Below are 12,720 nucleotides of genomic sequence, written 5' to 3'. Positions count from 1 at the left end.
CTATATAATACATGAATATTCTAAAGCTCTGTTGTGCCATAGTTTTTTTAAAATATAATGCCAACATTTGTACTTATTGATTTTGTGCCTCCTCTGTCCCAAAGTTTCTGGTAAACAGTGGTGAATTTGCAGTATAAGTATTTTCTAAGCCTATTGGTTTACTAGACTGAAAGGGTATAATTTGGTTTAGGATTAAACTGTAAGAACATTAAACCAACGGTTGATGTTTGCCCTGTTTCCTTTGTTATTATTCCTGCATCCCTTGGGCAACTGAAAGCAAGTTAAAAGAGTTAGGCATGATTTCTAGAAACTAGTCAGATAGAGGCTTCAGTCTCCAGGGAAAGGATTCCATCCTGTTTAGGGCCTCCATAAACCATGGAGACATGGTAATGGCACATTATGTGTGTTACCTAAGTCAACCTGCCTATTTATTTCACCTTCCATTTTCAGAGCAGCCTTGGTGCCTACCTTGAGGAATCAATATTTAGAGAATGCATTTGTGGAGATTTTGGTCCAACTTTTCTTCTAAGAAGTTAGTTAATGTAATATTTTGTCGTGAGACTTTTTTGAGGGGGATTTGTGGGCCTGGTTCATTCACAGGGTACATGATAACAAGCTTCCCTTGCTAGTGGAGAGATGAAACCAAATTTCATGCAGATCTGGCAGGTAACACAGACACCGCAATTGGAAAATTACTGAACAGATACAAGTCTTCTCTTTTTCTTCATATATTTAAGTTTTAAATACTATCAAACATTTGATAACATGGCCACTGCCTTTGTTCCATATGCTAAAACACTTTCTTTTTGCCAGCATAGGCAGTTGGTTTGATCATAGTTGATCAAGCACAGTTAATAATGGCTGAGGTAAACACAGGCAGAAGTGAGAGTGATAGATCCTAATAGCTTTGTTTGACAACCTGTTTTCTTGAAAAACTGGCTTCTTTTAAGTTAGTCATATTCATTTTTATATAGAGAGGAGTGCTGAAAAACACAGATGTGGATTGCTTTCTTCTTCTTCGAATACAACTGTTTATGAACATCCGCCCCTTCCTAATGTTTAGCTGCTTTCTGTAGAACAGCTGTTCTTCTGGAGGCGCCTGAGGGCATCTTGGATGGGTGATCCCTTCCTAATGTTTAGCTGCTTTCTGTAAAACAGCTGTTTCATAACATGGGGCAATTCTATAACTGTACTATGTTTATAACATGATGTTCAACTCCTGGAAATATTTATGTTGTGATGCAGGCAGATAGATTGTTGTGAAACTGCAGATGAATTCTATGGCACCATGGGAAGGTTAACCCAGGAGATGCTGGAAGACAACCTGATTGACAGCAACGAACTCATGCAGGTTAGTGAGCACTGTCTAACAGTACAGTTGAAGTTATGTCCTTCTAAGACCATTAACATCAGTAGACTTGGAAGGTGTTACTTCACTTAGAAGTAGAACTATAAAGGTGTAATGGAATAATCTTGTTCCAGTTGGTAGTGATTAAAGTGTTTGACTAGGATCTGGGAAACCTAGATACTTTCTGCAAAAATCTTTTAAAACATTTTGAGGCAGGAAGTAAAACATATCTTCCATGGAGTTCTATGTTGTTTTTAGCCCCATTGGTTACCAAAATGTTTTATGTGCACTCAAAATTTTTAAAACAATTCTTTAGCTGAAATGTTTTTAGAATGATTCTTCAGTTGAAATATTGTGTGTTATATGAGTTTGCCAGCTTCACTGGACTGTGTGATTTCTTTAAGACGTTTCCCATGCCTCTCTGCTATCCCCAATTCTCTCCTTGGCGCCATTTTCTCACCTCATTCCCTAACCCTCGTCTATTTATTTACAGCATTTCTGCTTATTCTTTTTTAAATGGGGGGGGGGGATAATTTTCAAAGGATCGAATATGTGTGGTGTAGGGAGTTGCAGTAGGAGGCTGTGAAACTTTGGAGCATCAATCCAACAATGTTCTCCAAAAAAAGAAAAAAGGAAAAAAAGGAAAAATTACAAAATGGCCGGAAACTGTTTCAATAGGGTAGTGTGGTAACGCGGGGGATTGAAAACACTTTACAAACACTCTAGGAGATTTGTTTGGGAAGGGCCCAAGTCTTGAAACCTTGGGCCGTTTCTGCACGGCCAGGAGGCGCCCCCACGCCGGCAGGAGTTCTGCCGGCGTGGGGGCGGGAGCCTGCTCGCACGCAAGCGTGCGAGCAGGCGAAGGGGAGGGCGGCAGGCGGCTCGCGACGAGCCGCCTCTGCAGGCCTCCGCCCCACTCACGGTGTCCTCCCTCGATCGCCTGCGGGGCGTTGCAGCCCATACGCTGCCCTCCGACCCCTGGAGGTCGGAGGACGACAGTGGTGGGCGGGGCTGCGACGCGCCGCAGCCAGGAGGACACCGTGAATGGGGCGGAGCGGGAGACAGCGTCTTCCCGGCGGCCCGGTTCGCACCGCGCCCGGGGAAGACGCTCCTCAACAACAACCCTTTAAAGGGTTGTTGTTTAGGGCGGCATGATGCAGCCCTGGGGAAGGAAGAAGAGTCAATGTGTATCGGCGGCTCAAACCTTTTGGCTCCCCAGGCCGTCATAAATGGGCCGTGCGGAAGCGGCCTTGGATATTCTCTGGGTGAACTTAAAACCTCACTGGGTGGACTCAGTGGGTGGACTCAGCCTGGCCTACATCATAGCTTGGTGGTTGTTATGAGGATAAAAGAGATGTGAAGAAGGATGTTGTGATGTTGGCCACTTTGGGTCCCTACTAGTGTGAAAAGTAGTATATAAATAATTTTTTACAAATTAAAACCACAGCTTGCATTCATTCTTAATTTTTTATAAATTAAAATGACAGCTTACATTCATTCTTATTTTCCTAAATAGTACTGAACCAGAGTGTTAAATTATGAGCACAGTTTAGGTTTGTACAATTTACTTTTCACTCAATTTTGGTCAGAATGCTTAAGGGAAGGAAGTTCATGAATAATGCAAGAGTTTGGTGCTGTTAAAATGTGGGGACTACCCAGAGAAAGATATAATTCAGTGTTGCTGCCTGTTCTGTTTTGAATGTCATTCAACTTGATGTTTTGATGTGAAAAGTCAGGTTCATTTGTCAGGTTCATTTGAATGTCAGGTTCATTTGTCACTATACAGGGTCCTTTTTGCTTTTATTTTACAATAGCTGATAAAAACAGTGAAATCTTACTATTTGTTAATCATTTTTGTTTGCAATAATTACAGATGTGCTTTTTAATAGGAGGTGTAGAATAAACACAATATTTGAGTGTTTTTAAAAGTTATTAGATTCTGACAACTAGAGGACAAACATTGTTTCAACTTTAAATTGCAGGATCCACTAGTATTTATATCATGCCAAAATATCCAAGCTGTTAAGACACAATTAGTGAGTTACTGAGTGGCAAACAGCAATATCTGAATGATATGGATCACAAAGAAGTAACTGTATTGGGCAGGATGCACTGTGCTGCAAACAGCATGGATGTTGTAAGAAGGCTCACTGCAGTAGGATCATAGTATGGGATACTTCTTTAATAGATCAATGTCAAATTGTTCAGGAATTCTTAGACCCTAAGAATATTGATAAAGCATACATTTTTAATATGAAAAGGTGATTTGGGTGCATTCTGTGCTCTGAAAACATCCTTTGAAATGCAGCAAATGGGTGATCAAGTCACTTCCATCATACTTGAAATATTTGTCCTCACCAGAATGCTCTTGTTATCACTTCTGTCTGTCTTAGATATTTCTCATGGTTGGTTCCTTGCCTTTCCTGCAGGAAATACCTATTGCATCATAAAAATGTTCAAACATTTTTCCTGTCAACAAGTGTGGAAATACACTGTCTAATCTTGCAAGCGTTCAAAAGCCATCTTGTACTTCATTTTGTGAAAGCTGTTTTAAAGTCACTTTTCTTATGAACCATAATGATCGATCTTTCGTTTTCCTCTTGCTAGACTGTTTATTCTATGGCCCAGTTTCCTTTTCCACAATTAGCAGAATTAAGGGAGAAATATACCTATAACATCACTCCTTTTCCAGCTTCAGTAAAATCAACTGAAAGGTAAGTTTCTCTCCCCCAACCTTCTTCTATATGCAAACTAGGCATGTATAGGTCAAAGGGGTGGACAGATGGCAACTATTTACATGAATGATGAAAAGTTTGGTATGTTGATACATTTGAGAAATCATCATATCTGACCGCATCCCAGAAAACTACCAGACCACAGCCATACAGCCAGGAAAAACCACAACAGCCAGTTGATTCCAGCTGTGAAAGCGTTAGACAATATAGTCATCATATCTGTTTTCTCATATTTTACAGTCGTTTGGGCAGAACTAGAGACAGTGATGAGGAGAATGACCTTGATGATGAAGATTCCATAGCTAATGCCATTGGCTGCCTTGGACCATTCAGTGGTTTTCTGAGTCCAGAACTACAGAAGTTTAAAGGTAACTATTGATCTCTTCGTAGACCACACTGCTTGTGGGAGCACCTTCCGCCATACAGACTGGCCCGAGTGCTGAAATAATTGGGGGGTGGTGGTGGTGGTTCCTGTTGGCAATCCCTTCCCCCTCTGAGGTGAGGGGTGGGTGGGGGTTGCTTGGAGGGCTTTCTCTGTAATATTCCCCACTTTATGGAATGCCCTTTGCTAGAGGTCTGACAGGTGCTGTCATTACATATCTTTTGGAACCTGGTTAAGACTGTCATTTTTGCCTGGGCATTTGAATGACTGATACCATCTACCCGCAGTCACTGGGCTTTTTCGGAACTTGTCCTTTACCTGCCCTTGGGACGGTTAGGGAGGGGGTGGGTATGTTTTAGGTATGTTTTTAAGGTATATATTTTAGGGGTATGTTTTTGTCTTAGGTATGTTTTAATATTAAGTATTTTAGGAATTTTTATCTGTATATGATGTTGTTTTTATTGTAATATGGGCAGCACTTTTAGATTGTTGTAACCCGCCCTGGGATGCATTTGAAGGGCAGGATAGAAATCAACTAACTAAATAAATAGTGTTGTGAGAGTCAGTTTTTAAAATTAATCTCATTGCATTGCTGTAGTAGTTGAAGTTTACAGCCATGGGTGGGACCAGTCATTCCTGACCCCAAGGCAAAATTGTTGCCACCTATCCCAGCAGGGCCAATGCAACTCAGGCTTCCCTGATAATCAAATATCAGAAGGAAAAGTTCTCTTGGCCATGAGGGCGGGATATTGGAGTGTTTTGTTCAAATGGCTTACAAACAAAATTCTTGGCACTATCACAGTAGTACTTTTATTCATAGATCAGGAAAATGCACACAAAACTGAGTATTGTATGCAGGGAAAGTAGGAAGGTAGACATTAGCAGATAGTTATTTTGGCAACTGTTTATCTTTATTCAAGCTGGTCTGCTGTATGCTCTAAACCTTTTTAAATATTTCAAATTCTATAATAGATATGGCAAGATTGAATAGCAGAAGGCACTCCTAACAGTACTTTTTCTTGAACTCTCAAGTGTGAAGCAAGCAAGTCCCTGAACAACTCATAGGACTTTGGAATTAAGTCTTGCTGGTATATTTAGAGGCTGTGAGATGTATGTTCCCCAGCCTCAGTTTTCCCATCAAATAATGATACCATGTATGGAACAAGGAGCAGGAGAGAAATGTATGTCCCCAGCAAAATATATCTTAATTTTGGGGCTAGATAATTCATTACTTTCTTAACCATCAATTCTATAGGGCAATAAATAGATTTTTCATGTTCAGAACAGTATAAGGAGGAAGCTATTCATATTGGCTTAGAGCTCAGCAGTCTTGAATATTGCAGTATTTTTAGAAGCCCTAATTTGCCATGTAATTTCTAGTATAGGGCAGGATATTTTTATCATTGGCTCATTTAAAGATTAGCTGTTGTTGGATTACATTTTTGTATTTTATAATAACTTTTTCCTGCTATGTATAGAGCACAATGAAGAACAAAGTCTGGGCTCTAGCAACATTGCAGAGTTAAGTCCTGGAGCAATAGATCCTTGTCGAAGTGACTACCATGCTGTTTTTAACAGCATGATGTTGGAACGAATGACCACAGATATTAATGCACTGAAGAAACAATACTCAAGGATAAAGAAGAAGCAGCAGCAACAGGTTCATCAGGTTTACATTAGAGCAGGTAATTGCTTAGGTCCAAGACTGTTAAAGTATGCTTCAGCTCTGTGAATAGAGAAGCCAATCATGTTTGTGCAGTCTTATACTTGGGAGAAGCAGATGAAGACAAATGAAGCCATATTTGGAAGAATATCATCGACATAAAACTTGATGATGGATTTTTGTTTTTCTTTTATCAGGGTCTGAAGATGACGACCCTGGGCTAATGTTAGATCCCAGGGACCAGCTGAATGATGGTATTTATAGATGTCCATGCTAACTTCAGTATACAGCATTGGTTTCACTTTCACTAACAGATTATGGCATCCTTGGATTTGAAATACAAGCTCCTAAATTTTCCAGTTAGATGATGCTTCAGTGTCTGATCTACAAATTCCTTTCCTTGTTATGCTAATACATTGTTTCAAGACCTTTAGTTAAATTCAACAAATATGTGTATATGAAGGCAGATGTGAATACAGTCAATCTGATTTTGTATCCTGTAGGGCAGTACTACCTGTGGGCTGAAAAACAGATTGCCGTTCTACTTTGTTTCTTCCCATTTGCTGGTGTGAAATCAAAGTCTGAATTTTCATACACATCAATCTGTACTATGCCAAAAGAAAAGTTAGGGCAATCCAGGACAGTCATGGCAGGGCATTTTTCCTATCATATGCAGTTTTTAATCTGGCAAATACAGAGTAATTGGGTGCCAGAAGATTGAAAAAAGCATTCATTTCCCAGGATTGCCAGAACCCCTTTTGACTAATTACAACCTGTTATCCAGTTACATATTTTTTCCAAATCTGTTGCATATTTTTCAGTCTGTCATTGGAAAATCAAATGGGAAATCGTCTTCTTGGTTTCTATGCTAGTATGCTGAATGATGGCTTTATAAGACTGCAGCCTCACCCACTATCTATTTAGAAAAGGATTTGTGTTGTTGGAATGAGATCAAAACTCAATGACAGAGCCCAGCATGATATGACCTTTCACTGCTTAGTGGCTGTAAACTAAATCTCATTGATAAAGCAAAACAATTCAGTTGCTATTAGAACACTGATTCTTTCCTCTACAGATGTTTTCCGAAAAGAAACTAACCTAAAACTATGATTTGGTTATCTAATCCACTAATTTATTTCTTGGTATGTATGATTTCACATGTTTCCCTTCCTGTATTAATCACTCTCACTCTGAAAAGAAGCTGTGAATTTCTTTAGGTTGTTTGTTTATTGTTTTTACTTGGTTTTATGTAACAGAATTCTTGGGATATGTGGCTGAATCTGTTTTGTTAAAAGATTACCCAGATCAGCAGATCTTTATGCTGCAGTAAAGAAGAAGCTTGCGTAGTTCTGGCTCAAAACAAAGTATAACGTGCTTGCACTGATTTCCTACAACTTTTTGAACACTCCATTTTTTGTAAACTTTATATTTTCAGTTAGAAGTTATGCAGCTGGTAGCTATGTGGCTGGTAACTATTAAGAATGAAGGTTTATGAGAGGAATTCTGTATCCTAATTGGCTTCTGAACTTTTTGTACTTGTATAGCAAAAGTGGACTTTCCTCTATAAGTAGTCCTATAGTTAAAAAGAACCGGATCAAAAGTGGAATTAAACTGAGTTTTTATCATGTGATCATTAGTCTCTTTTGGCTTCTTAACAAAACACTTTTATTTCTTTTCCTCTTCAGATAAGGGTCCAATTACCAGTCTTCTGCCCTCTCAGGTAAATAATTCTCCGGTGATCAACCATCTTCTACTGGGTAAGAAGATGAAGCCAACGAATGGATCTGCCAAAAATGCTATTATTCACATCCCAAATCATGCAGGAGGCAAGATGTCACCTGGTTCTCATGAAGATATTAAAACAAAGCTTAACTCCCCATGGCGCACTCACATGAGGGTACACCGAAAGAACATAGCCAGAGCCAAAGGCCAGCTGGGTTATGGGGATACTGTTGGGCTAATAGAAGAGCAGAGTGATGGTAGCAAAATCATTAGTCCCATTGCAAAAGAAGAAAGTACATCTGAATCCATGGCAAGGGATGGGAGCAATTCAGATGCTAGGACAACCATAAAAGCTGATGGGCAGTCTCCTGAACCAACTTATAAAGATGCCAATGGCAACATCTCAACAGTTCAGCTGAAGCTGGAAGCACTGGAACTTACTCAAAGTAATAATGATGACACTGAATCTGTATTGAGTCTGTCATGTCAAACACAAATATCTGAGTTTCCATACTTGCCTACTGAGAATGGAATACTGGCGAAATCTCCTCAAGCTTGCAATTCTAAGCCACAGATCTTTAGCCCTTTCCCTAGTGTCAAACCTCTCAGAAAATCTGCTGCAGCCAGAAATCTAGGACTATATGGTCCAACTGAACGAACCCCAACTGTGCATTTCCCACAGATGAGCCGAAGTTTTAACAAGCCCACAAGTGGTAACAGTGGGTCTAAGAATCGATGATGTATTTATTGTTAATATTTGATTATTGCTGTTATTTTAAGTTGTATTATGTATGCATATGGATCTAAAACAGTTTCTAAGTTAGTTTAATTCTTCATATGAAGGTGAACTGTTAACAAATCTCGGTGTTTCTGAAATGTAGGACAGTGAAGGCACATGGTTTTCATGTTAAAAGAATAAACATTAACTTGCAGCATGGGAAATGTTCCACTCCTTACATGTTACCTGTAGCGTGCTTCTTTTTTCCCCTCTCCCAGCATTGGATAAGTACTGGCAGGACCATTATTGTTTCCATTCAACATCTAATTATTTTACAACTGCCACTTTTTATAACCTTTTGTTTGTTTGGCAGATTTTTTTATTACTATAAGGAAATTCACTGAAACTCAGGCAGATTATAATATTCTTTCAAAATTGCTTACCATCTGTATCATTATCCTAATATATCTGAACTGCTGACACAATAGGAGTCAAACAGTATTGAGTCATGGGCCAACTGTGCACAAGGGCCAATTATGCACAAGGTATTAAGTTGTGGAAGTGAATGTCAGCCATGGCAAGGTTTCTTGTATGGCCGTATTTTCCCTAGCCCTGCTTTCATGTTCCATTCTCTCTGTGGCAAGCAAATCCACTTATAGCACGATTTAAATTTTGTTCTGCTACCAGAGCAGGACAGATTTGTCAGTGGGCACAGCTTTGTCCTGGACCTCTTCCCTCCACCTGCAGCCAGCTCGCCTAATCTTGCTCCTTCCCTCACGCTGCTTTGAACATTTCCCCCTCACCCTCCTCCCTGTTACCAACTACTTCCTGCTTTTTGTCCTGCCGTATCACTTCTGTTACCTATGGCCTTCCCACTCCTGCACATCTTTAGATCTTTGGATAAAAAAAATTAACCAAATTGATAAATGGATGAATTGATACTAATACTTAAAAATGTAAAAATAATAAGACTAGTTGATCAGTCCAAACATCTGATTTGTCTGTGCATTTGATCAACAAACTGGGACATCTCCAGCCTTGTAGTTTTATAGATAAGCAATCAGTGATTCCAGACCACATTGAAAAAATTCTATCGGTCTTGATGCTTGGGTTTATGGCACATCGGGAGATGGATGATCGTGAAATTGAGGAACTTAGTAAAGGACAGTTCACATGTCCTTTTGCAGTTTGCATGCTGCCATTACTCGCCCCTCACTTCCCACCATAAAAGACAACCAATGTTCAGGCAAAGTGTACAGATGCCATATTCAAAACTTTTCGCCTTTTTTCCCCTGAAACAATCTATTGATAGTTTGATAAATCTATCGATAATGATTATATTAAAAATAAAAGTACGTATGTGTGATAAGAAACTGCGAAACATTGTCCCTCCTGTATGCAAGCAAAAAGCCAGCTGATGGATAATGCCTGCCCTGTTTCAACAGGATGGTGGGTAATAATGTTGAACATTCCCCCAAACAAAGACTTCCCAGCCAATTCTCTTTGAAGTCACAGGAACCTCTCCGTGCGTAATTGGCCTGTAAGTAGCCATTTAAAACCTGATAGTAAATTTACTGTTAATATTCTTGGCAATAATTTTTTAGTCTACATCATGTAAGCCTTTTCATAAGATGTCACTTTTAATGTCATGTTCATAGCTCAGATGCTTCCCCGACTTGTGGTTTTCCTATTCTGTGAGATTGCTGTTTAAGGAAAGAAATCATGTCTGTATCCTGAAGATATACTTTTAGTTTATTTCTTAAACAAATTCTTCAAAGCCAGGTTGCTTGCCTCTGCAAATGAAATGAGATCTACTTACAAAGAGATAATGCTGATTTTTAAAACTTCGATGTATTATTGTGTAAAATTCCCAGACTCAGCAAGCACCATGGCATGTGGGATTTTTTATTTCTATGTTAGCCTACCACTATGTATCAAAATAGAATCAAGAATGAGATCTCTCTGCCCTCGTTCTGCAAAATGATTTATGGTTCAAATGCAAAAAGAACTACAAATTTATCAATACTGTCCTGTTGAATATTAGTAGACTGGGATTCAGTGAATATAATGACGAGGTAGGCTTGGGGGAAGTTATTGCTGCTGGTCAGTTTTGTATCTGACAAACTGACAGAATAGGTCCTTCCCCACAGGATGGTTGTGAAAACAAATATGAAGAATTGCAAAGTACTGTGTACATTATGTGCAATAAAATAAGTGATACCCTGATGAGGACTGTTTTGTGATAATGGATGGCAGTCAAACAGAAACTCCTTATCCTGCTTATGTGCCTTAAACAGGATATCTAACAGGAGCAGGGAAACTGAGAAAGAATTTCATCCAGCAACCCTCAGTTGGTTCAGATTGTGTTGTAGCCCTATATGCTGTTGTAAGTTATTCACTAAAAAGTAGTTACAAATATTTATGACTTTTTGTTTTTACATTTTAAAATATCAACTGAGTATATACAAACTAGTAAAATACTAGCAGATAAACTGGTCAGGATCCAAAGAACTGTGTGTAGTTAGTTCCCCTGTCCAAGGTAGCTTTGGCTTTGTGATTTGAACAGTGGCCTACATGTAGCATGGCAAGCCATTTCTGAAACCAAAGAAGGCAAAGTAAAATAAAATCCAGTTGTGGGAATGCTAAAATAGCTCTTTGCAACCCAATCCCATTGCAATAACGATTTGAGTATCTTTGAAGTTACATTCAATGCAGAGGCATACAGGGGGGAAATGGCGCTTGGGGACAACACCTGCTCTGTGCGCCCCCCCCCCCCCGTCCCCACAGTTAGGGATGGGGTTTGAGGGCAGGGGTAGCTTGGACAGGCACCGCAGCGGCAGCCGTCTCCTGCCTTCCACAGACCCTGGCAGCAGGCCAGCTCTGTCTTTAGGCATCTCCTCCGCGCCAACCCAGCTCTTCCAAGGCACGGGGGGAGGGGTCATCGTTGCACACGGGGTCATTTGACCCCCGTCCCTGTGGGCAGTACGCTACTGATTCCATGTAATGTTTTAAGAATATAACTATTGTTCCTGATGTGCTAACCCAAACTCAGTTTTGTATTAATTTTTTCCATTTAATTTTTCCATCTTTGTGATTTGTTTTCAAAGTTTATTCTTTTGCCAATTTTCTATTGGGATTATTTTCTTCCTGAAATGAATGAAGCTAAATTTGAAGGGAGTGGGTTAAAATGCAAGATTAATGATGAACAGTGCTTGCAAAAGTTCTGACCTTCTCATTACAATTAAAATTTTGTAAAGTGATCCCACTTACTTTTGTGCATGGGTTCATCTTAAACATGTAAAGCAATATCTACATAAAATTCTGCATGGGAATTTTGAGCTGCTGCCCTCCACTTCCCAGTCTGCACGTGCACAGAAGCTGCAGTAGTGAGAAGAGTATCCTCAATTTACATTATTGTTAGGTGACGTCTATAACTAACTTAACTAAAATAACTTCATCATTTGCGCCCGGTTTTCTTTCCCTTATGTGCTACATTTATCATACTTGGTTGTTAATCTTTATCTCTCTCATTAGTTTGGTTGTATTTCATTAATGTGTACAGTGTACAATAGATATTGTATATTACAAAATATATTCAGGATATACAAAGTGGTGTCTTGTGGTAGCTTGTTTGTTTTTTGTGAATTTCACTGGTACCATTATTACTGCACTCAATTTGTACAGGTTCAGTTGGACATTATCCCTAATAATATTTTAAAGAATTCATTAGTGAGTGACTTCTAGCCTCTTGTAATTAGATAAGATCCCCTGTATGCAAACACTTCTGAAAAAGCAGCCACTGTAATAAAATGCATAGCCCATTATTATCATAATTGAATTATTTAAACACATTAGTTCTGCTGATGGTTTCCAAATGTGTCCATTAGTACTTGAAGTGCTTCTCTAGTGTAGGAGACTTGTCACATATTATGCTTATCACATAAGAAACCTCATTATTATGCCTTCAATAAAATAGTAACTAGTTCCCACATATTCCACCTCTTTTGACATCAGGTGGTGACTTTGGAAACTATTCTGAGTAGGATATAGCATCAGAAAACTGGAATACTTTATCACCTGTGCAACTTGTTCAGAGACTACTGCGCAACTGAAACTAGATACCAAAATGAAGCTTGTGTATCCTTGTGGATA

General features: G+C 39.3%; 1 protein-coding gene across 7 annotated transcripts in view; it reads left to right on the top strand.

The window, feature by feature from the left end:
* TBC1D30 (TBC1 domain family member 30) overlaps positions 1-12,177 on the top strand; it is a 37,770-nt gene extending 25,593 nt beyond the window's left edge. For 5 of the 7 annotated variants that reach the window (XM_048499637.1, XM_048499643.1, XM_048499640.1 and 2 more), the window contains 6 exons: positions 1,246-1,351; positions 3,956-4,062; positions 4,324-4,451; positions 5,944-6,150; positions 6,326-6,382; positions 7,814-12,177. In XM_048499637.1, coding sequence (XP_048355594.1) covers positions 1,246-1,351; positions 3,956-4,062; positions 4,324-4,451; positions 5,944-6,150; positions 6,326-6,382; positions 7,814-8,589 — 1,381 coding nt within the window. In that variant the 3' untranslated portion in view covers positions 8,590-12,177. The remainder of the gene's footprint in view (positions 1-1,245; positions 1,352-3,955; positions 4,063-4,323; positions 4,452-5,943; positions 6,151-6,325; positions 6,383-7,813) is intronic. The other 2 variants (XM_048499638.1, XM_048499641.1) reach the window with 1 other exon arrangement.
* Positions 12,178-12,720: the final 543 nt, after the last annotated feature.

The sequence above is a fragment of the Sphaerodactylus townsendi genome, linkage group LG06 (assembly GCF_021028975.2).
Source record: "Sphaerodactylus townsendi isolate TG3544 linkage group LG06, MPM_Stown_v2.3, whole genome shotgun sequence".
Lineage (NCBI taxonomy): Eukaryota > Metazoa > Chordata > Lepidosauria > Squamata > Sphaerodactylidae > Sphaerodactylus > Sphaerodactylus townsendi.
The sequence above is the reverse complement of the archived record's forward strand: the minus strand, read 5'-3'. Positions and strand labels throughout refer to the sequence as shown.